Raw genomic sequence first — 23,313 nt, forward strand, 5'->3', positions numbered from 1 at the left:
CTGACCTGTATCATTGCCTAAAACACCTACCCGGCACCCAAACCCTCCCATCCTAGCCTTCAGAATACAATTTAAGCCCTCTTTCTGGGAGCCTCCCTAGGCCTCTCGGAAGACCACTTTCCAAGCCCAATCCCCTAATGGGATTCTTCTTGTTGCTCAGTATCAAGTGTCTGCTGGTGAGCAGGCCTGGGTCCTCTAGGTGTTGGTCCCACTGCCTTAAATGACCAGATCCTACAGTGTGTGGACCACTTCCCTCTTTCTTAGCATCCTTCCCCAAGCAAACAAGCACTTCATAAATGACTTCGGAAATTGGAAAGGGTGGGAAGAGGAGCCACATTCTTGCCTTGTCAGCCAAGGGTGCTGGGGGGAGGAGCTGGCCTTCAGGTGGAGGGTCAGTGGATTTGTTCTCCAGGACCCAGCCAGCACAAGCTCTCCCCAGCTCTCAGCTCAGGGAAACCAGATCCCTGAGGCTCAGCCTCGGACCCCAGCCCAGGCTGCTGCTCTCTGCATGCCCTCCTGAGCACCTCGCATATACAGGCGTGGGATCCATGGGGCTGCTGTCCAGAGATCCGTCACCTGGCCTTCGTCCACGGCAGTGGTGGGAGCCCCACACAGAGGGTGGCATCCCCAGCACCCAGCTCCAGCAGCACCTGTCCCAGCATCTCGCAAGCTCCCAGGCCCAGCACCTCCCAGTGGATGGCTCCACTGCACCTGTGAGGGCTGACCCACTGGTACAGCCCGCCCCTCAGTAACTTTTCTGCCATCCCATGAGGGACAGCTATGCCCTCGGCCATAAGAACAAGACTCAGGCTTGGGGGCCTCTTCCCTGGGCGCTATCTTAGCACCAGGACCACTGGCTGTTCCCTCTATCAGCTCTTCTGCATTCTGGGGAGTCCCTTCACTTCTTACTGTGCAATCCCCCATGAGGAGTTCTTTACATCAAACTTGCCCTGACCGAATCAGCTGTGGTTTCTGCCTCCTCACTGGACCCTGACAGATACACCCAGCCCCTGCATGAATGTCAAGGTCCTCTCATATTCTTCACCTTAGTTTTGCAAATCACCTCTAATTTAAGTTTTCCTAGGGGCCTGCACTTCCAACTGAGCCCTCGTCAACGTGGCACTGTGTTACTGTGCATTGGACAGGAATCCGCTCTTCACCTGCCTGAGACGCCAGCTGACTCCACCCATGAAAACCCCACTTCAGTACATAGAACTGAATGTTCCTGGCATTGTAATGTTACAGCCAAACCTTGGTTTTCCAATTGTCAGGCTTTTAAAAGCCAGAGACTTCCTATCTTTATATTCCATGGGGCAGTTCATACATTTCAGAATAATAATGTATGAACAAGAATTCAGGTACCAGAAAAATGCCTTTGGACGTTAGGGAAAGAGGGAGAAAAAAACAGAAAGTGAAAAAATATACCAATAATAGAGACTAGAGTGTGCATTCATATTGAAGAATTTGGGTGCTGATAAAGAAACTTTTTTTTAATCAAAATGGTTTTGGTTCTTAATTTTGGCCATTTTGACTAAGTTATGGCTCAGCTCCATTGACCTCCTCAGGCATGCACGGGCCCTACGCAGGAGGATATAGGATGTGTCTGTCTGTAGCAATCCTGGAATTTCAACATCCATCTTACAAACAGCGTGTTTATACAAAGCACCAGCGAGAAAAGTGGGTGGAGGAGGCTTTTAGATATTACTGGGTTCAGCATCTGAACAAATTAGAAGACAGGAAACAAGGAAGTTGTTCCCAAGAGCTGACCAAGGAGATGCACCCCCGTGGCTTTGCCCCACCGGCCACCCAAACAGATCCACTCTGCTCTCAGGTTCTGCAGTTTTGCCAGATTTTCCACAGCGTCTGAAGTTTCACCCATTAGATACACAGATGCATCCGTTTATGTTACAGGCACCCTCTGCTCACACTGGCTGCTCCACCTGGATGGAGCTGGAGCCTGTGCGGTCACCACCTCCCTCCAATCCAAGCCCATCCCTGCTGACCTCAGGGCTCGTCCCCATGCCTGTGCACTGGAGAGGGCTTGGGAACAGTGGGTTCTGGGGGACTGGGGGAGAAGCCTTGGGGTGAGGCGACCTCAGGACACATGCACATGTGGCCGGGGGGGAAACAGCAGGGGAAGGTTGGCCCACATTTATTACCAAACCCTGGAGCACAATCAATGCAGAAGCTGGAACGCACTGAATGTGCCAGTGCTGGGCCTCAAGGGTCCCAAACAAGCATTGTCACCAACTCTCCTGATCTGGGAGAAGAGCATCCCATTTAAAAAAAATACTATTTTTAATGTTTATGTATGCTTTGCCTCGTTCCAAGAAAGATTTGAGGCAGCTCACAAAAACATTCTTGGCACAAAAGGAGATGAAAACGAGGAAATCATGGTGGTGGACAGAAGTGAGGGCAGAACAATCCAGACACTGGTGAGGAAGTCCAGGCTGTCTGCAGGAGGTGGGTGAGCGTCAGGCTCAGAAAGTCCTGCCACCAAGGCCAGAAGTAGCCCCAGGGTCTGGGACGCCATCTGGCCCTTTGCAAGTGTGTAGGAGGTGCCTTCGGCTGTCACAGTGACCAAGGGTAAACGGCATGGACACTCATAGCGGGATGCGGGGATGCCCCCCGACAATCCTGCACAATTAATGCCCTACGTCAAATGCCAACAGTGCCCCAGGGACAACCCCAGGCTATAAAACAAGCCAACTGCTCCAGACCCATCCCAGTCCTGATTCTAAGGCCTGGTTCTCCTGTAGGAGCTCACTGAGAGGGTGCCAACGACAGAGGAAGAAAATCCCCAGTGTGTGACACTGACACCCATTATGTGACAGAAGAAGAGACCCCCCCAGTGGCTGCCTTCCTGAAACTCAGGAGCTCACTGCCTCGGGCACTTCTTAAACCTTCCTTCCTCGATGGCAAGGCCCCTGAGTGACAGAGACAGGCAGCTCAGTGTCAGGAGAACAAGGTGTGGGCTAGTCCACTGCCCTGCCAGACACCTCCTGATCCCCAAGGGCTCATGCTCCTTTCTGTCCCCTGGCGTTGGCACCCCTGCATCCTCTGCACAGACCTAGAGGGGGACAGAGGTTGGAAACCCCTGACAGGGTCTGAATTTTCCGGCCACAAGGCTATCAGTGGGTATAGGTGGTGGGACCCTGCTCCCCTTCCTACTTCTCACTCCCCACAGGGCCAGCATTTCTGAGCTGTAGTCAATGCTCCTCCAAGGCAGAATTCAGTCACAGAAGACCTGACACTGAACTCAGAAACACCCCTGAGGAGAGAAATTCCTGAGCCACATGCTGGGGTCGGGTCATTACTGCTGCTGTGTTAGAATGACAGCAACAGCTGGGTAAATGCTGACAGTCAGCCAGTCCCAAGTGTTCCTAGTGACTTTAAATGGACTCCAAATCTAAGAAGTGTACAGTGGAAATCAGAGTCATAAAACTGGGTCCTGTTTCCCATAGTCACGGGCCAGTTATGCGCTCAGGGGGACTGGGGTCCTCTCAGACCCTCAGTCCCACATCCATCCATCAGCCTGGCCTGATGGAGGGGATGCAGGTGCTCGAAGGCCTGGAGGGCCGGCATGGGAAGCACCACGGGACGTGGTACCTGGGACCCCGGACACGCCAGGTCACTTACGAGCTCGGAGAAGCCTCGGACCACCTGGCGCCGTTTCAGGTTGGTCTCTCCATCCAGGTTGGCTGTCTCGATGTGGCACAGCCCGTCGGGGTCACTGGAGTAGAGCAGCAGGATGTCTGCAGGGATGATCTCGTTGCAGCGAAGACGCACAAAGTCTCCCACGCGGATTTCTTTCCAGAATCGGTTCACGTACTGCTTTTCTTCCCTGGTAAAGAGACAGCCGTTAACAAGTCTGGAGGAGATCGATGGAGGCCAAATCTGGATGATGGGCACATGCAGCTCATTGAACACTTCGTGCCACTTTCTGTAATGCTGAAATTTTCCATAATAACAAGCATTTAAAAGAAGATTCCTAAAGGCCACATATAGTGAGACTCCAGTAATATGAAATATCTAGAACAGGCAAATCCATGGCAATAGAAGGTGGATTCGTGGCTGCCAGAGCCTGAGGGGAGGGAAGATGGGACGGAGAGAAATTGTTTCCTGGGTACAGGTTTCCATTTGGGGTGATTAAAATGTTCTGGAACTAGGTAGTGGTGATGGTTACACAACACTAAATGCACTAAATGCCACTGAGCTGTCCACTTTAAAATGGTTACACTTTCCACTCCTAGGTATATACCCCAAAGAATTAAAAGCAGGGACTCGAACGGATATTTGCCTACCCATGTTCATAAAAGCATTACTCCCAATAGCCCAAAAGTGGAAACAACCCAAATGCCCAACAATAGATGGATAAGCAAAATGTCGTATACCCATACAGTGGAATATGATTCAGCCATGAAAAGGAAGGAAATTCTGACACATGTTACAACATGGATGAACTCAGAGGACATTATGCTAAGTGAAATAAGCCAGTCACAACAGGACAAACACTGTACGATTTCACTTTTAGGAGGTCCCTACAATAGACAAATTCATAGAGACAGCTAGTAGAACCTCTGTACCTTCTGCAGGATGGAGATCACAGCAGATGTATCCTCTCCACGACACTCAAGATGAAGGAGAAAATCACTCAAATGAGTGCCTGCCACAGTCAGCTTTCAATACCTGATAGTTACTATTGATTAATAGGTAGTAGGATGAAAACACGTGTAGATTTCGGCTTTAGATTTTTTTTCACTCTGGAAAAATGGGCTCATTAATCCTACAAAGGGCTTTTTAAGAGCTCCTTGAAGGCAGTTTTGTCCAGTTTTATAAATAAGCAGAGGAACAAGACTTTATCTCAACATGACATTCTACATGAGAAAACTGCATCAAAAAATCCTCTGGGTTATGTTGTTAGGAAAATAAAAAGCCCTAAAACACACTTCACTTTCACCATCACCTTCTCACTGGTCCCCCACACTTCCTCGCCTGAGCTCCCGGAGAACAATTCAGCAGCGAGTCTGTCTCACCTGACTCTTGAGCGCTGGGTGATGAGTCCTGAGTGTCAGACCTCTATTTTATTCCACACTGTGGATCTGAGGGAACCCACGGCAGACTTCCAGGGGCTCCTAGCATCAGCTGCCCCAGGTGCTGAAAAGAGAAGTAGCCCCTTCCACTATAAGCCTCTATTTACTTGCATTCCTCTGTTTCAAGATCCACCGTACTTTGGTCGCTATAGGGCCAACAAAGATAAATTAGATACAACTTTGTCCTCAAAAATAAATTCAAGGCGAGACCAAAGCATTAGATAGCACCCCCTGGGGGCTATAGAATCAAAGGTATTCTTCCAGACCCAACCCTCCCTGCAAGGCCAGGGTGCTGTTCAGGTGAGGCATCCTTTTCCAGCTGTGACAAGTCCCCTAGCCCGAGCCCAAGGGTGCTGCCCGCTCACTGTCACAGTCTGACTTCTTCCCAGTGGACAGACATCCTTGATGAGTGACAAATGAAACATCACTTAAGTATGTTCCTATTTCCTCTTCTGAAGATCAAACCTTGACTTTCTATCATTGCAACATTAGCTCTTTAGTCTTTCTTCCTTATCAGGACACTTTGTTGGCTTCCCACAGAAAGTACAGAGGAATTTGAAAGGCCCTGTCCTTTCCAGAAGAAGGTTTCCAAAAGCTAATTCGCTGTGCGGTCACTGAGGTGGGCAGTGCACGCTGACAGTGAGCTGGACGGGCCCCAGTGTGACAGCAGCTGCCAGGAGACCAGTGGTCCTACACTGGCCCTGGGGACAGGCAGGAGGCGGGGATGGCCGGGCCGGAGGAGGCGGGGCGTGACACTGTCTGGGTTGTTTATCTTCACTACATTCCATTTACAGAACTCATCAAAAATAAAGTCAGTTTCCATCTGCTTTGAAATCTTAAAATATTAGCTTGCCCACTCCAGCAGAGCATGTATTGAAAACAGTAACTTTGATGGAGACATTTGAGCCCGAAGGAGACCCCCGCACAGGCCCCTGGTAACACACAGCAATGGATGAGGAGACCTCGGTAACCGACCATCCTGGCGGGAGGACCCGTCCCAGCCATGGAAAGCAAAGGGAGCGGCAGCAGAGCAGCTCCAGGATGCCTGAAAGAGAAAGGCCCTGCAGCTCACAGGAACTCCTAAAGCAGCAGGACCCTTAAAGCCCAGACTCAGGAGTCACGTGTGGAAGAACAGCATCACCTTGACAGACAGACAAAAATTCCTCACTGAAGCCCCACAGTCCGGTTGACTGTTCCAGCAGGAGCTCCAGCACTGAGTGTGGACCCTACACCAACCCTGCAACGGCCCTGCCTGGCCTGCGATACTCTTATTTTTATTATATGTATATCATATACGTTATATAGTAACATATACTGTATAACTTATATATACTATATTACATATTACATGTGTATGTCTATACATATATAATAGATACATTACCTATAACATACATATTAGATATAAGCTGCCCTCCTTTTCTCAGCAACTGTATTTGGACATAAGGTCTTTAAAGAGGTGACTGAGTCAAAATGAGGTCATAGGGTGGGGCCCTGATCCTTATAAGGAGAGGGAGAGACACCAGGGATGTGTATGCACAGAGAAAGACCATGTGAGGACACAGGGAGAAGACGGCCATCAGCAAGCCAAGGAGAGAGGCCCCCAGAGACACCAGTCCTGTCAATGCCTTGATCTTGGACATCCTGCCTCCAGACTGTGAGACAATAAACTTCTGTTGTTTAAGCCGCCCAGTCTGTGGTGCTGTCACAGCAGCCTGAGCAGACTAGCACCCAATAACTTCAATTCCCATGACTCCTGCCGGAAGGAGCGGCTCCCAGCCTGCAGGGATGGGAAGGGGGAGAGCAGCAGAGGACCAGGTGACAGAGGGCATCACACCAGGAGACTCTTCCACAGGCTTGTGTCCCACATGGCCCCATGTCTGTGCACTGGAAAAGCACCGCAGAGAAAAGATGTAAGTCCCACTGACACCATACGGCAACACTGGCCTCCTAAGAACACTGATTTTAGAAGCAGCAGGTAAACAATTTAGGACCGGCTTCTATTTCCTCAGGTCACGGTGGATGCAGTCTAGGGTGGACAGGACACATGACCCCTCCTCTCCACAGGAAAAGTCTCAGGAGTGTATGCCACCTGTGGCCTCCTTGCAAACTCCAGAATTCTAACCTCCACCAGGCAGGTGCCTGCACTCCTCCAGGGACCAGGGGATCCACCTGAGATGCAAAGTTTAAAATCACCCAGTCCTCAACATTATGCATTTGTTTCCAGCAATTTTAGGAAGTGGCCCTGTGTAGTTTGCCCCCGAGATATTCCTTCAAGCACAGGTGCTGCCCCATGTGGTGGCAGGATTCTGAGACATCCCCTAGATCCCCAGCCCTGGTGTGCAAGCCCCTGCCAGCGCCCCACCCCCGGCCCCCAAGTAAGGTGGGGGCTGTGAATGTGGGAGGAGTCACTCCTGCAGGTGTAATGAAGGTGACCCGTCAGTGGGCTACGAGCTAATCATCAGGTGGGCCTGATGGAGCCACAGGAACCCTGTAAACTGGGCCTAAACCAGAGACAGTAAGTCAGACATGAAAGTGTAGAGAGCAATGGAAGGGCCTCATGACCAGGGCCAGGAGCTGAGAGTGGCCCTGGCCGTCAGCCAGCAAGAGCACAGGGCCCCAGGCCTACCAGCACCGGAGCTGAATTCCACCAAGAACCTGAACGAGCCTGGAGCAGGACGAGATCACAGCCAGGCCAACACCTGGACTGCAGCGGGTAACACCCAGGGCAGAGCACCCAGCCAACCCGCGCCTGCACGCCTGCTCCCGGAAGCTGTGACAGCACACATCTGAGTTGTCTCCAGCTGCTGAGTTTATAGTAACTCAGCACACAGCAGTAGAAAACTAATACGCACAATTCCCTTCTTCTGCACAGAAGCAGGAGTCAGAGGCGTCTCAGTCCTCTCAGGGCACAGCAACTGGAAAACTCCCACTCAGCTTTAGAATATGCACACCGAGAAAAGAGTACCTCATAGGAAAAGAACGCAGAGCAAGACTGGTTAAAATCCAAACACACTTCCCTCTCCTCACAAAGTGGGAGCCCAACAGAAGGTATGCATAACATACTAAAATGTGGGGAAACCTGAAAACGTGTAGTCTTGAAATATGGGCCACATCATACATATTACAAGCATGGAGCATGGACCCTCCACGAGAATGACAACCGCCCTTGCAATCAGCCATCAGCGAGTACCCTGCTCAGGTGTCCTGAGGGGTCTGCCCCAGAGTGTCAATCCAAGAGTTCAGGGTCATTGGTGGAAAAAAGTGTGATTCTTCTGAGATGGGGGCGGGGATGGGGGAGGGGTCCAAGCTGAAAGGGGTCCTGATAAAAATGCCTTCTGTTCGAAAGAACCCTTAGAAGGCCACAGGCAAAAACATGTCTTTTCTAGGGAAGCACTGCCACTGGTTTTTCTGCGCCAAACCCCTCACCTCTTGGCCTGTTGTTTGCTCAACTGTAAAGCCAGAGTGTTAAACAGATAATTTCCAAGATCTGTTCTTAGGCCAAAAGAGGCTTCTAATGATTAGCTTTCCTCTTCTGGGAAAATCAATTAACACCATTTATAATTAGTCCTGCTGAGCTTTGAAGTTCTAATCTGAGCCTTTTTTGTGCAAAACAGCACAATGTGGGGGGTGAAGGAATAAGGAAATATTAGAGTGACTAGTGACAAATTTTATTTAAAGACAAGCAGTAAACAGAATTTTAAGATCCCTTAATTCATCATTTTTGGTCAGTTATTTAGGCTGACAAACTATTTATTTGTACTAGTTATGTTTTTAAAGTTACTAAGTAAACAATTCCAATAAGAGGAGGTAGCTGGCTTACAGAATTTACAGGAATTATTTTAAGCAGTTGAAAGCAGGTTTTTGCCTGAAGTTACTTTCATGTAGCTCTTCATGAATGCAGGGTTCAAGGACTCCTGCTCAGAAATGTTCTGTTAATGATTTATTTTTTGAAATGCATCAGAATTCCCACCAGTTCAGCCTCACTCATGATCCCTCTCCAGTGTTGAAACTGTCTCTGCAATGGCTAAGGGTTTTCAACAATGTATTTATAAATCTCTCCAATTGTATTGGGGGGGAAAACAAATCTGACTCCATATTGGATCTGTTTCTTTAACTTCTGTATTCTATTGCTTTTGCTTTAAGTTAATCACTAAAGGGACATTGCCTATAAGCTTAAATTATACATAATGGCCCATCTCTGGGAACCCTGCCTCCCAGGTACTGAGCCTTAAGCTAAAATACCTTTGTTTAACTCACAGGAAACATCCTGACCAGGCCCACCTGTGAATGACTACAGGGAGGAGAAATTAACACATCCCCTCTGGAGGCTGACCAGAACCAGGAAATGTTTGACTTTACTTCCCCTTTTAGTATAAAAGAAGTCTGAATTTTAACTCAGGCAAGATGGTTCTTCGGGGCAGGAGTCCACCACCTTCTTGTTCTGCTGGCTTTCCAAATAACGTCACTATTCCTTGCCTCAGCAGCTCATCTCTCAATTTACTGGCCTGTCCGGTAGTGCAGCGAGCATTATGAGCTTGGACTCGGTAACATAATGTGGCCAAGGAATAAAACCGAACAAATTGATAAAGTTTAAAAAGAAAAAGGCACTTGCAGAATTGAGGGAATTTTACTTTCATCTTCAATGCGTTGTTTTCAAAGAAATTTTCATTTGGGTTATTGGATTACCATTTTCCCAAACAGCAAAAGAAAATTTTTTTAAGGTGACAACAGATTCCAAATTTGAGAAACCATTTAACATCCCTGGTGACCCACTGCCCCTCCTTGTACAAGGACAGTCCCAACAATAATTGGGCTGTCACTGTCCCTGATCTCCAACCTGGTTTATGGATTCATGAACGTAAGAGTCCTCCCGCCTGAAGGAAGGAGGGAGAGGAAGATGCACGCCCATTTTTGACTCCACCCACAGCAGGTGACTCCTCCCTTGTAATGTGACACGACCATTCCAGTTTAGTGACCAGGAGGCAGGCTGCCCACAGTTCTAAATGTGTCCATGAAATGCCCATGTCACATGCATGGAACCAGCGTCCCAGGGCATCTTGCTGTTGGAGACGCTTGCCTCTTCCATTTCTCAGTAATTTAGGAAATGAATGAGAAGATTGAAATGCTTATAACTTGGATACACATTTGATTTTCTGGCCCTTACATTATCTAACACTTTACGTGGCCATATTTTACCATATACTTTCTCATGTTCCAAAAATGCTCCCTTTAATTCAATTGCATATAAGTTTCACAACCACACACGGGAACTCCCCAAAGCCCTCCCACCATGCACCATGCCCACACCCTGCTCAGGTGCTGGCAATGCGTGTGCAGGGGTAAACAAGGCACATCTCACTCACCTCCCTTGATTTTTCCCTCCCTTAAACTTGTCTCTCCCCCAACAAGACCAACAAACAAAGGAGTGTGTCTTGGGTTTGGATGGGCAGGAAAGAATGAGAAAGAGAAAGAAGAGATGGAGGGTTTTTAAGGTTTGAGCAAATCCACTTGAAAACAAGGCATTAAAGATGAGGGCTTCCCTGGTGGCGCAGCGGTTGAGAATCTGCCTGCCAATGCAGGGGACACGGGTTCGAGCCCTGGTCTGGGAAGATCCCACATGCCGCTAGAGCAACTAGGCCCGTGAGCCACAATTACTGAGCCTGTGCGTTTGGAGCTTGTGCTCCGCAACAAGAGAGGCCACGACAGTGAGAGGCCCGCGCACCGCGATGAAGAGTGGCCCCCGCTTGCTGCAACTAGAGAAAGCCCTCGCACAGAAACGAAGACCCAACACAGCCAAAAATAAATATAAATAAATAAAAATTAAAAAAAAAAAAAAAGATGAAAGTACAATTCCCTCACTTGTGTTTTAAGTACAGTTCAGGGCTGAGAAGAACACTTGTTTTGATTAGGCAGTCAGGGAGTGCCTCCTGGAAGAGGGGGCAACTGACTTTAGCTCCTGAAGGATGAAAAAAATCTTAGCCTAACCCATACCCCACCCACCCCAAGCAGACTACTTATACTAAAGAGTGGAATTTAGGGAGAGGCTGAAAGGGCAATGCCCAAACCAAAGCTAAGGGAGGGCACAGCAAAAGAAATCAGGAGACTCAGACACAGAAACAGTAAAGAAAGACCAGGCATGGGAGTTCGACTGTACAATCAACGTGACTGGACTCCATGAATGATCAGATGAGTCAGGAACGGGGTGCCCAGGTCTCCAGCCCTGGTGGCTGGAATGTGGGAGCCACTGACCTCACCCAGGAGTGGGTGTGCTGTGGGATGGAACAGAGTCCAGTTGTGAGCAGTGCTGAGTCCAAGATGCTGGTGGGCGTATGGGGTGGGAGATGCTTCAAAGACCAAGGTAGATAAAGACAGGCACTCAGGGTTCACGCATGGAGGTGACAGGATGCCGACCACGGGCACTGTCATGGTGATTACCAGGGAGAGAGCTGGCTAGAAGGAAACAGCGTGAGCTCAGACGGAAGCAACGAGGGAGGGAATGCCGAGGAGGGGAAGCCGGCGGGGGTGGCTGGGCAGGCAGGCGGGGCAAAGAGTGGGGGCTGGGAGCCCAGGATGAAGATGTGCCCAAGGTCTCGTGGTGCCTGCTCACCACCACGGGCAGGAGTCCAGGGGCCACACTTTCCACTGCCAAGTGATCACATCTGGACAAACAGTCATGGAATGTGTGCTCACAGTCACCGTATTTTTATTTCCTTTTGTAGGGCCTCAACCTTCAGCGGCACAAACCTGAATACGGCACACCTGTTACGATCAAAGGTCACTTTTCCAAACACTCCTGGCCCTTCTTCCTCCCCCTCCAGACCTGTTTTCCACTCAAGCACATTTCCTGCCTGGCTAAGGGACAGTTCAGTCTCTTGAAAGACGGGGAAATGTTTTCCAGGAGTGGGCCACCTGCACAAGGTTCACGAATGCTTAACGGCTTGGGACAAGGCTTTCAGCCAACGCCAGCTGGAGGCTGACACCAAATCCCCGTCAGCGCCCACACATCAGCATCATCTTAATAATCAGAGCAACAGAACAATAGGTACGTATCCCCGCTAAGTGCAGCCCTCACATGGAGCAGGCAGCACGCAGAGTGCTTACACACAGTCCTCACACTACATTCTCACTTACGGATGGATAGACTGACCTGTCCAAAGTCACACCCAGAAAGGGGCACAGCGAGGGCCAAATCTGTCTGACTCCGGGGCCCATGAAGCCCTGGGGGAGGTCTGGTTTTGAAAGTATTATACATTTTACATTTACTCTGTGGTTTGTAATTAAAGCAAGAGCTGAGATTTTGTTTTCTTAACTTAGAAAGACGGTGTGATTGTTCAGAACAGTTAAGTGAATGGGGTACCTGTATGGGCAGCGCTGAATGTAGAATCATAGAGAAAATAAGACCGCGTGGTTAGCAACATTCCATACAATGTCTCTGACGTGGAACAACTATCCCTGTAAAGAGAGAGCTCTTTCCAAACATCAAATTGCTTCAGGTCTACCTGTCAGTTTATCACATCTTCTGTTGGTAAAACATCCCCTGGATAAGAAAGGCAAGCTCCAACTAAAGTTGTGCTTCATTTACTAAACAGAAAAAAAGTTGGCCATAAATATCGGGATACATGCAGGTGAATGCATGTTCTTTCCTCCAAATGGTTCAAGATCGAGGTAGGGTCAAACGTAAAGTATCTAGAAAGATCCACAGAACACATTTTTAAGAAAAAGAGAAGCCCAGAGAACTCACGAAACACGCAAACCAACTAGACTCAGGCCTCCCAAGCATGGCCCGAGTGAAGTACTCCTTTGGCCCTCGAAGGGGAGAGCTGCTCAACACTTTTTAAAGCTTTTTTAAGCAAACAGAACAAATGAGAAAACAGGATGCAGTGAGGCAAGCCCTAAATGGGAGTGTGGCAGCAAGAGATCCAAGAATCTCGTGGAATAATCATCGTGCCAAGGCCTGATGCCTAGGGATGAGAAAACCCTTCATGGATCCATTATTCAGATCGTGGACAAATGAAGGAGTGTGTGGGGATGAAGAGAGAGAGAGACAAAGATGGACAATTTTCACAGCACTTTAAAAAGACCCATCAAGACTCTGAAACTACTCCAAATTTAATATACACTCATTATGAGACACGCCTGGGACCTGGGCCCCTTTGCTGCAGTGCTGCAATGCTTGCACCTGGACAAACCTCTCCTCTAGCTACAAAATACAAAGAAACTATAACGAACTAAAAATAACTGCATGCATGTACAGTTGGGGCAAATTCTGGACAACAAGATACGAAGAGACCAAAAAACCCAACTGCCACTTCTGAAGAGCCAGGAACAAAAACGGGGTGGAGAGCAAAAGCAGGGTACTGCACATGCCCCCTGCACACAACACCACCAAAGGGGTGGGCAAACCACCTAAGCCACCGCTCCGGCCTGACCCCTGGACACACCCCTACCTTCACCCAATATAAGGAACCAGCTCACACCCCCTCAGGGAGGGAGCAAGCAAGCGATCCTGTCGTTTGTTTTCGCTCCCCCCTGCTGCAGCAGGGGCCCCAATAAAGCCTTGCCTGAATTTCTTGTCTGGCCTCTGATCACTTTCTATTGATTAGGGAGGCCAAGAACCCTGGTCCGCAGCAATTACACAACAGGCAGAGAAAGGAAAAGTCCAGAATGAGAGAGATAATGGCTTTAAAGCAGGGTTTCTCAGCCTCAGCGCCACTGACATTTGGGGCCAGATCGTTCTTTTTGCAGAGGGCTATCTGCACTGTGGGACTTGGGCAGCACCAAGCCCCCACCCAAGAGGGGCAGCAGCCCCTCCCCACAAATCCTACCAGCCAAGTTCCTCCTGGGGGCAAAGTCGCTCCAGGTGGAGGACCACCACTTCATAGCACCCAGGATGGACATTCAGGAAGGTGGGTTATTAAGTAAACCTTTACAGAACCAACATATTTTAAAAATTATGTGGGTGAGAACTCAGCACTAAAACAGAAATGGCAAAATCTGCAGCAGACACCCGACCCAAATCTGTTGCATAACGTCCAGAATGTGTCTCCTTTCCACCCTAAACTGAAACAGCTGCTCCTTCGGTGAGACATGCTAATGGATTCGGAATCTCATACTAAACATCAGAGGATGCTGGCGGTACTCACCCTGGATTACGGGGCCTCTGTCTTCTTTAGAATGAAGATTGGATGCTGACTTTCCCAGCCCCCACTGGACTATGCTGGGACCACACAATTATTCACTGCAATGCCACAATGCATACCCAGAAGAAAGGAATTTTCCCCAGGAGCTGTACTAGCTTGTGACAGCAAAATGACACCTAAAAGAACATGACCAATTAGAAACCTCTTGGTGAGTTATAAAACTTTTGTTTTTGGACAAATCATTTCTACAGCAATCTTTTCTGAGTTTCATGGGACAGTCTCAAAATAGCTCACCAGACATCAGGATGTGGGATCAGACTCTATCCCAATAAAAATACTGCCCATTTGTAAAGCATGTAAACCACTTCGGGGGCACTTTTAGAGTTTTCAAGGTAATTTCTTCTACATTCACTGGTTGGTATGACATTCTCATGAAACAGTCAGGATGACTCACATTTTTCAGGCAATGCCTTAAAGCTGGGAGGGGTCTGGTGTTTTTAACAATTTTTCCTAAGAGGCTGCAACAATACACACTTCTCCATTGGTACCTAAGAGTACCCGCCGCCCTGTTTCTGCAAACAGTAAGTGCTTCTTTCTTTTCTCTCCTTGCCACCTGATAGGCAGACAGGACACCTTACCTTTTTACTGCTCCTGTCTGACACCCAGGCCATTTAACCTGTTCTTCTGGGAATAAACTGCCTATTTTCCCACCGTTTTTCCTATCGTATTGTTTGCTTCCTTCTTGACAACTTAATTTGTGAGAGCTTTTATATTACAAATATTAATCTTTTTTATTTTACCTTGAAAATATTTTTCTCTAAAGAATTATGTTTTTTAATGTTTGCTTATAGTATATTTTTGTCATATAACAGTTTTAAATTTTTATATAGTTAAATATGTGTGAGTTTTCTAGGCCTGGCTAAGAAAGTCCCCTGTGCCCCTAGACTGGACGTTTACTTTTTTGTTTTTTGTTGGGGAGTGCAGCATTCTTTTCTTCTTTAGTATTCAAGTGTTCAAATGAACTGATATTCATTTTTATATAGTACAACCTGAGGGTCCAAGGCTGTTTCCTCCAGACAGCCAATTGTATAAACACTGTTTATTAAATAATCCTTTTCCCAAGGAACTTAAGCACCCACTCTAAAATTCTCACATATAATATCATGTATTTGGGGTTTATCATATCTTTCTCCATGTCCACACTCTGACACTGGGATCCACTGCACAGTGTGCTGGATCAGCCCCACCACTGGGAGCCCCCAACCCCGGGTGGAGGCAGCCCCATGGCAGGGCCCCGGCTGGCACTCTGGGTGACACTGGGTGCTTCCTGCTGCCACCTCTGCACCCCTGCGAGTCACAGTCAACTTCATGCTGCAGCCCTGGTTCCACCAACTGTACGAAAAGTCCCTCCTGTTTGATCTTTTTAAAAATGTCTTGGCTATATTGGGGCATTATAAACTCTAAGGCCATTTTATTCAATTCCAAGAGAACCTTGCAGGCAGAACCACACAGCACACATGCACCCTCTTCTTGGAGAACTCACTCTCCCACCCACGGCCACAGGAAGCCTCCTGCTGGCTTACATCCTTCAAAGAGATACTGCAGTTATCTTCATGCAGGCTTTGAGCCCTTCTTGTTCAATTCACTCCTCTGGGTGCTCACTGCTCCCTGAGTTACTGTGAGTCATTCTTTATGGTCCCAAGCCTTCCTCAGCAGCTGTTTCTCTGGGCATGAGTTCCCTCTGCTCAAACCATTTTCCTTTCCCTGGCGGCCAGGCCCCTTTGAAGGAATGGTTACTATTCTTGGTTAGCATGTTTGGGCTCTGCTCTGCTTTCTAAAATGATGGCAGGTGCCCGCCTTGCGGAAAGTGAAGCGGCCCCCAAGAGAGCAGTGAGCATGAAGTTCACCCAAGCTCCCGCTGGCAGCCTCTCCCAGCCTCAGGGGCAAATGAAAAGCACCCTGGAGGCCACAGCGTCAGGTCACCCTTGCATGCACCAACGGCCACCTTCCCCACTGAAGGCCCACAGCCCTCTGCAGGCCCAGGCTTTCTCCAAGACACTCTCCTTTGTGGCACCCACCCCAGTGCTGTTCTCCGAGTGCCTGTGGCCTATGCAGGAGCCTGAGCCAGTGCTCTGCACGGACCCAGATGGACCAAGGTCGGTCCAGATGCACAGAGACCTGTGGCCACTGCTCCAGTATGCAGGTTGGAGAGGAGAAAGGTTCAGGCCCCCATTTCCCCAGAGCCCCCTGCTTCCTCTGAATCTGAATTTTGAAAGTGAGAAGGCTTCATTGATGACAAGGTCCCTCCCTCTCATTTGACATTCTGAGGGGACTAAGGGCCAGAGAAGTAGATAGATTTTTCCCACTCGGTGGGGGTGATGGTCTGCTCCCACTGCACTGCCGGGAGTCTTCCCGAGGCTCACTGAAAAGCACTGACCTTTGGGTCACTCTCTGACTAATACCACGCTGGATTCCCCCCGGCCAAGCAGAATGAGGAATCACGCAAGCAACCTAGTCTCTATATAAAGTTCTCTAAAAAAATCACTGCAATAACATTTCTCCATAATTGATTTATTGCAAATGTCCCTCAGTCATGACAAGCACGGTGAACGACCTCAAACAAGCCCTGTCCTTCAGAAGATTCAGCCCCTGGAACGGAAGGGATGTTAAAATATGGATCAAACTATGCTCTGGCAACATGATTTCTTTTGAAGCAGTTTGTGTGGGGACGTAAGACACCTCTGGAATTCACAGCTTGGGAGTCCAATCCCAATTTTCTCCAGTAAAGCAGTAACGGCAACAGTACCTCAGGAAATTGATTTCACCCAATAATTTTCTGAGAACGATCAACAATGCTGGAATTCAGAATTGACTTAATCCCCTCTTTGGGTAAAGACATGGTGAGTTTGGCCATGCTGCTGATGGTCCCCTTCTCCTTGTGCCATGGCTGCCAGACCCCACAGGCCACCGCAGAGTCACTGTCACCAGTCATGTTTGCAGTGCCCTGTGAGGGGGTGCCACTCCCACTTTAAGGAGGAAGATGCTGAGGACCAGAGGGGGTTAAACCTATGCCCTGACTCACGGCTGGAAGAGAGGAGAGTTGCTCCAAAAACACGCATAGAAGGAAGGCCTGAAACTAAAGTAACCCATGCTTTCCAATTTTAGATTATTGGGGGCAAAAATGCTAAGAAATGGGAATTGCTAAATTATAGATGTTCTCGCCTATCTTTATTTAGAAAAAAAAATTTCTTTTTCTTCTTGGGGGAATCAAGCAGGTTACAGTAAGTTACATTCAAAGAATCTGTTGTCGCTACACAAATGTGCAAAGTTAAGAAGCACACCCCTTCGGAGGAACTGAATCAGCCAGGGGTTCCCACCATCCCAGCACCAAATCGCCGTCATACTGCTGAGCCCACCTCATGAGGCCTGGGTGCCATAGACGTGACTGTCACACAGGCCGCACTGTGGGAAGGCCTGCCGACTGGTCACCTCTGGTCCAATTCTAAACCCGTAACAATGACGACTTTGGGATTTCAATATAGCTTCTTGAGATGGGGGAGAGACAGACCCTTCCCTCAATCCACTTCAGTGATTTGGGGTTGAAAGGGCTTGTAAATAGGAACAAAAATTTTTTTAATGTTTTTGGATTTCTGCTTATGCCTCTAACAATCTAAATACCATTGAATTTGATTCCTAATTTTGGTTTTAGCAATATGTTATTATCTTTACCACTATTAATAGTAATACTTATTTTCCCAAAGACTGCCAGGTAGGTACCAGCACTAAAATTACTGCCTGGAAATATTTCTTGAGACATTTTATTCCTTAACGGAAGTAGTGTGTCATGAAATCCGCTGGGAAAAACTTGACCTGTGAAAAGGGTTTGTTTCGCAGCCAAAGCACAGGCGCTGAGTGTCACAGTCTCTTTCACCCACACAGCCACGGCTCTGTCATGACCCTGTGCGCACACACAGCCAGGGCCAGCACATGGGGGTTCCCACAGCAGGGTGCTGGCCAGGGAGCCTTTGTTCCTGCACAAGCTGAGTCTGGCCGACATCAGAGTGCACTCACCCTTCTTCAGACCACTCCGGTTCTTTCCACTGGGGATGTGCCCCTGTGGCGAGGCAGGCATCCTGGGCATGGCTGCAGCCACACGTGACCTGGACAGGTGTCCTCTGCCTGGAACTTGCCTGCTGCCCCCTGGGATGGGCCAACTGGGCCTCAGGACAATGCCCCCTGGGTGGAAATGGCAGCAGCAGTAATTCAAACTCGCCTTGGAAAGGCCTCTCACTCCTTCAGTGGCTCTTGAAACTTTAGTAACTTGGAAATGTCATCTTTCAGAAAAGAATTCACAAAACACACACCTGTGTATATTAGGCTCCTCAGTGGCACAAGGAATCCCCCTGCTGCCAGGAAAGCTGGGACAGGCACCCCCAGGCCCAGGAGACACCTCTGAGCGGTCACTGTCATGAAGAGGGGCCGACCCGCCGCCCGCGTCTGTGGACATCCCGCAGCAAGGCCAAGGGCACAAGGAGGGCAGCACAGAACAACAAGAAGATTCCAATCAGCAGGAGAAAAAAGGCTTTTTTACTTCCTGCAATATGTGATTCCAGTCTGGTGAGACAGCTTCCAGGTCTCCTGGGCCACAGGGGCTGGATGACAAACACCTAACAAGAGAACAGTCTCCAGATCATGGTGACAAAACCCGATTCAGCTGCTCTGGCTACCACCCGCGCTGGACACGCCCATAAAGGGCTTTCATCTGGACCCCCCAACAATGCAAACTGAGTCTAGTGTAGCGTAGAAGGTGTGTCAGGCAGCCCACTCTGGAACATTCAGGAGGCTTCCTACCCATCCTAATAAAATTCACTTTATTTCAAATACCAATACATGGTTAACTATTTTAACATCTATTTCTCACCTTATTTAATTTTTTATTTTTCAGTTTTATTTTATTCCTAGTATTTCAACAACAGCAGAGCCTATGTGCTTTTACAGAAATAAAGTCCACACATTTAATCTAACGCCAGTATTTGAATAACTTTAGTGACAGCACTATCCTCATGCTGTCCCCCTTACGGAGGAGAGTCCGGGGCGTCATTCTGGGTGAAAGGAAAATGTATCTCCTCTTAGGTAACTAACTTGAACAAAAGAAAACTCTTGGGAGTGACAGCCTCCCCTCAGCTGGGGAAGGCAGTCCAGTGTGTGCCATGACCCCAGGGGGACAGAGATGCTTTGGGGAACCGGCCACATGTACTGCCCTCACACTGTCTTACACACTGGGATTTGAGGCCCCTCAGCCAGCAGCTCCCCAGACCCTGGGTTCAACCCCAGTGTCAGCACTTCCGAGCTGTGCTGCCAGGCGTGTGTCTGAGCCTGTGTCCCCATCTGCAGAGTGGGGATAACAGTGACAATGCTTGTACCATGGGGGTAGGGAATGGGTGCAGAGATGAGCTTGGCTGTGTACTCAGGGCTGCTGTGACGGGGTCTTGGGTGAGTCTCTGGGGGAAGGTGCCACTACGGAGCTTTGGAATGCTGACTCGTACTCACCTCCCAGGCAGCCAACACCTCTCACCCTTAGTTCCCCATTCATCAGGCCTCAATGTGCTCATTTTGAAAATGGTTCAACCTGGCATAGAACAGCTTGCTTTTAAGGAAATCACACCTTTCCGTTCTATAAAGCACCTTGCCCCTACCCCTTCTGCACCTACTGCTCACCAGGCTACTGTCCTTTTGCACCACCAAGTGGGAGGGGCACCTCGGACCCCCATGGGGACCCCTCCTTACTAATCTCTGAACCCAACATGCCTGACAGAGCAGAGGCCACGTGGCAGTATATCTCCGTTACTAGCCAGCAGTACCACTTGCCTTGGGCCAAAGGCTGAGAATCTCCCTGTGTTCCAAAGGGAAGGATCTCATGCACATTTTTTATACCAACACAGGGAACACGTGCTCCACATGATGGGGGGGCACGTGGTCAACTCAGGCTAGTACCACACACAAAGCCATCTTTGTTCACCAGGGAGACTTTAAAAATTATTTTCCTGTTTCAAGTCAGTAAAATGTTGCTTTTGGGCCAAGACTTACTTGGGAACTCTCCAACTGGACGCTTGTCTTCTGAGAACAGAACAGAAATTGGGCAAAGTGCACCACGGAGACGTTGCATATGCCTGTCTCTGCAGTACAGACCATGTTGTTTCAACATCGCAACATGGAGCTGGGCTTTCCTCCTTGAAAACTGAAACCACCAGGCTGGGAAATATGGAGGCAGCTTCTCTCAGACCCACAGGCCTCCCTCACTGAAGCTGGGGCCACGTGGATGCACTGAATCAGAGCCTGGGACTATGGACCAGTTCCCTCTGGCAGCAGTAACAGATTACCACAAGCGAAGTGGCTTAAAGCCACACAAATGTATCATGTTATAGTCCTGGAGGTCAGAATCCCAACATTGGCCTCACTGAGCTAAAATCGAGGTGTCGGCAGGGTCGCACCCCTTTCTGGGGGCTCCAGGGGCAAACCCGTCTCCCTGCCTTTTCCAGTTTCCAAGGCCACCCCCCTCCTCCACCTGCAAGGCCAACGTGGCGTCAGGCCTCTCTCACTGAGCTCCATCTCTCTGGCTCTCTCCTGATTTTTTTCTTCCACCTTAGGATCCCTGGGATTATAATGGGCCCACCCAGAAAAGCCAAGATAATCTCTTTATCTTAAGGTCATCTGATGAGCCACCTTAACTGTGCTTTGCCATGAAAATATTCACAGGTTCTGAGGATTAGGAGGTGGACGTCTTTGGGGGATCATTATGCTGCCTAAAACAAATCATGAGCAGAAGTCAGGTAAAAGTGCATTTTATATGTGAGGAGGGTGTGGCCAATATTCAGTGGGATGTGTCCTGAAGTCAGCTCCCACCTGGTGCCCTCACGGCCAAGGGACCCTTGTGAGGGGGGACGATTCCTGAAACAAGGCAAGGCCCGACCACAGGGACACATCCCCCTCTGACCCTGGACACAGCAGCCTAGGGTCTGAGGGGAGACAATGGTTCATGGGAAGGTGGTCAGGTTGTGACTCTGTGGCCTGTGCTGGGCTCCCACTTACTATCCCTCAGGCACATCTGCCATGCAGTCCCCTAGGACCCCTGGATTACTCGTGACCCGCTGGGCACCTTCTTCCTTTCATTCACTCACTCATTCATTCATCCAGTGTCTGTTGGTTCTGCTGGGCTACGTGCTAAGGGACGAGGCACGACGGGGAGCAAGAGGGCCTGTGATGCTCTCATGCCCTCTGGGCATCTGCAAGTTTCCTCTCTGCTTCTCAGACACAAGGACTGCATCACTAGAGCAACTCACCCACCGTGTAGAGTTCTTTAAAGAGAGTGACGGAACCTACACAAGCAGCCCGAGCTGCTCTGCCTTAGTTAGTCCGTGGGAACCAGGGTTTAGCCACGATGCAGCTGCCGTTCTAACCCCTGGCGGGCAAAGTCCAGTCCCCATTCCCAAGGGCCCTTGTCACTAGCACCTGTTCCATAAGGATGTGACCCTCAGGTTCCGAAGTGCTGCCATCCTGCTTGTAAGGCCAAGATAGCCCACAGTGGACACACCAGCAGCACCTGCTAAACCCAACAGTGAATTCGGAAAGCCCAAGAATGAACCTCACTCAGTCTGGACCAAGCTGGGCAATTCCCAAATCTCCATAGGCCTTGGCTTCTGCAAGCGTAGACTGGGAGAAGCCCACAGATCTGCCAGACGTGGGCTTGAGTACGCCTTAGTACCACCCACACTGCTGCTCTGTCTGCACACTGCCCTGCCACAAGATGTGTGTGAGTGGGAGGCGTGTGTGTGTGTGGTGTATGCACGTGAGTGTGTGCGGTGTGTCTGTAGGTATGGGGGTTGCACACATGTACACATGGATGGGTACACACAGATATACACATCAAGGACAACTGACACGCATGGAAGTCAAGTAGAAACAGCCTGAGATCTACAAAGATAGAGGTGTTCAATCAGCCTCTGGCATCCACTTTGTGTGTACCTGGATAAGCCACCTAACTACTAGGAACGTGAACATAAGTCATCTTGTCTGGAGAACGTGGCTAATGACACAGACGAGTCACCTCTCAGAACTGTCCTTGGGAATCAAACCAATGTTTTCCAGCACGCACTTTTGAATATTAAATATATAGAGTCAAATAAATGTTTGTTAAACAGCTGAATGAATAATATATGTGGTATTTCCTTTAGAAGTATAAAATATTATAAAAATATCAGGAATTTTAAGTATTGGCTTTTTAGATTTGCTCAAATTGTAATACATCCTGGGTTTGGAAAACAGAAAGGTGGGAATGGAGGAAAAGTAAAAACCCTCTTGCAAAATCTTATAAGGCACATGCAGCAGGTGTGGCAAGCTAATGGTGATGCGGGAGAAGGTTCTGAGAGAACCAGCCTCCACATCTACACACAGGCCCACAGGACCCTGCTGGATACCCGCTCAGTGATGCTTCTCCAGCTAGTTTAGAATGACTGGTTGAGTCCCTAGGAGCCACAGTGTATATGGAATCCACCAGGCCCAGCACACACTGGCCTCAGGGCCTCCGCTTCACCACCATGAGTTCCTCTTGCTGTACAAGGGTCCGGATCCAGGAAAAGAGATGTTGCCTCATTAAGAAACAGAAAGTCTTTTATCATAATCAATGTTTCAATAGTAGCATTCACCAAAAAGTGGGCCCACCCCCTGCATCACACTTAATACATATTTTTGTGCTATGTTCGAGTTTGAACAACTGGCTATTTACAGATTTTGACTGGGAAAATATCGCATGAACATATAAGAAAGTTCCAGATAAAAGTCCAAGTCTTGTAGCTCAACACCCGTGGGTTGTGTCCACTCTCGCACCTCCTGGGCCCACAGGTTGGAGGCTTATGTGTCCCTTCTAGGGGCAGAACACAAGGAAATTCTAAATCCATGGGTTAAAAAAGTAAGGCTGGACTATTTTCCTTCCCAAAACTCACCTAGCTCTAGGAATTGGCAAACATTTCATAATTTGCTTCATGAAAACAAGTGCCTACCTTTACTAAAAAGAAAAACAG

The 23,313-nt window shown here is 48.8% G+C and overlaps 1 protein-coding gene across 3 annotated transcripts in view; it reads right to left on the minus strand.

Annotated features, from left to right (window-relative positions):
* Positions 1-23,313, minus strand: part of ATP10A (ATPase phospholipid transporting 10A (putative)) — a 185,939-nt gene that overhangs the window by 109,959 nt on the left and 52,667 nt on the right. For all 3 annotated transcript variants that reach the window (XM_082450197.1, XM_082450196.1, XM_082450195.1), the window contains exon 2: positions 3,640-3,844. In XM_082450197.1, the coding sequence (XP_082306323.1) occupies positions 3,640-3,844 (205 nt within the window). The remainder of the gene's footprint in view (positions 1-3,639; positions 3,845-23,313) is intronic.

The sequence above is a fragment of the Balaenoptera physalus genome (assembly GCF_965194825.1).
Source record: "Balaenoptera physalus genome assembly, chromosome: 2".
Lineage (NCBI taxonomy): Eukaryota > Metazoa > Chordata > Mammalia > Artiodactyla > Balaenopteridae > Balaenoptera > Balaenoptera physalus.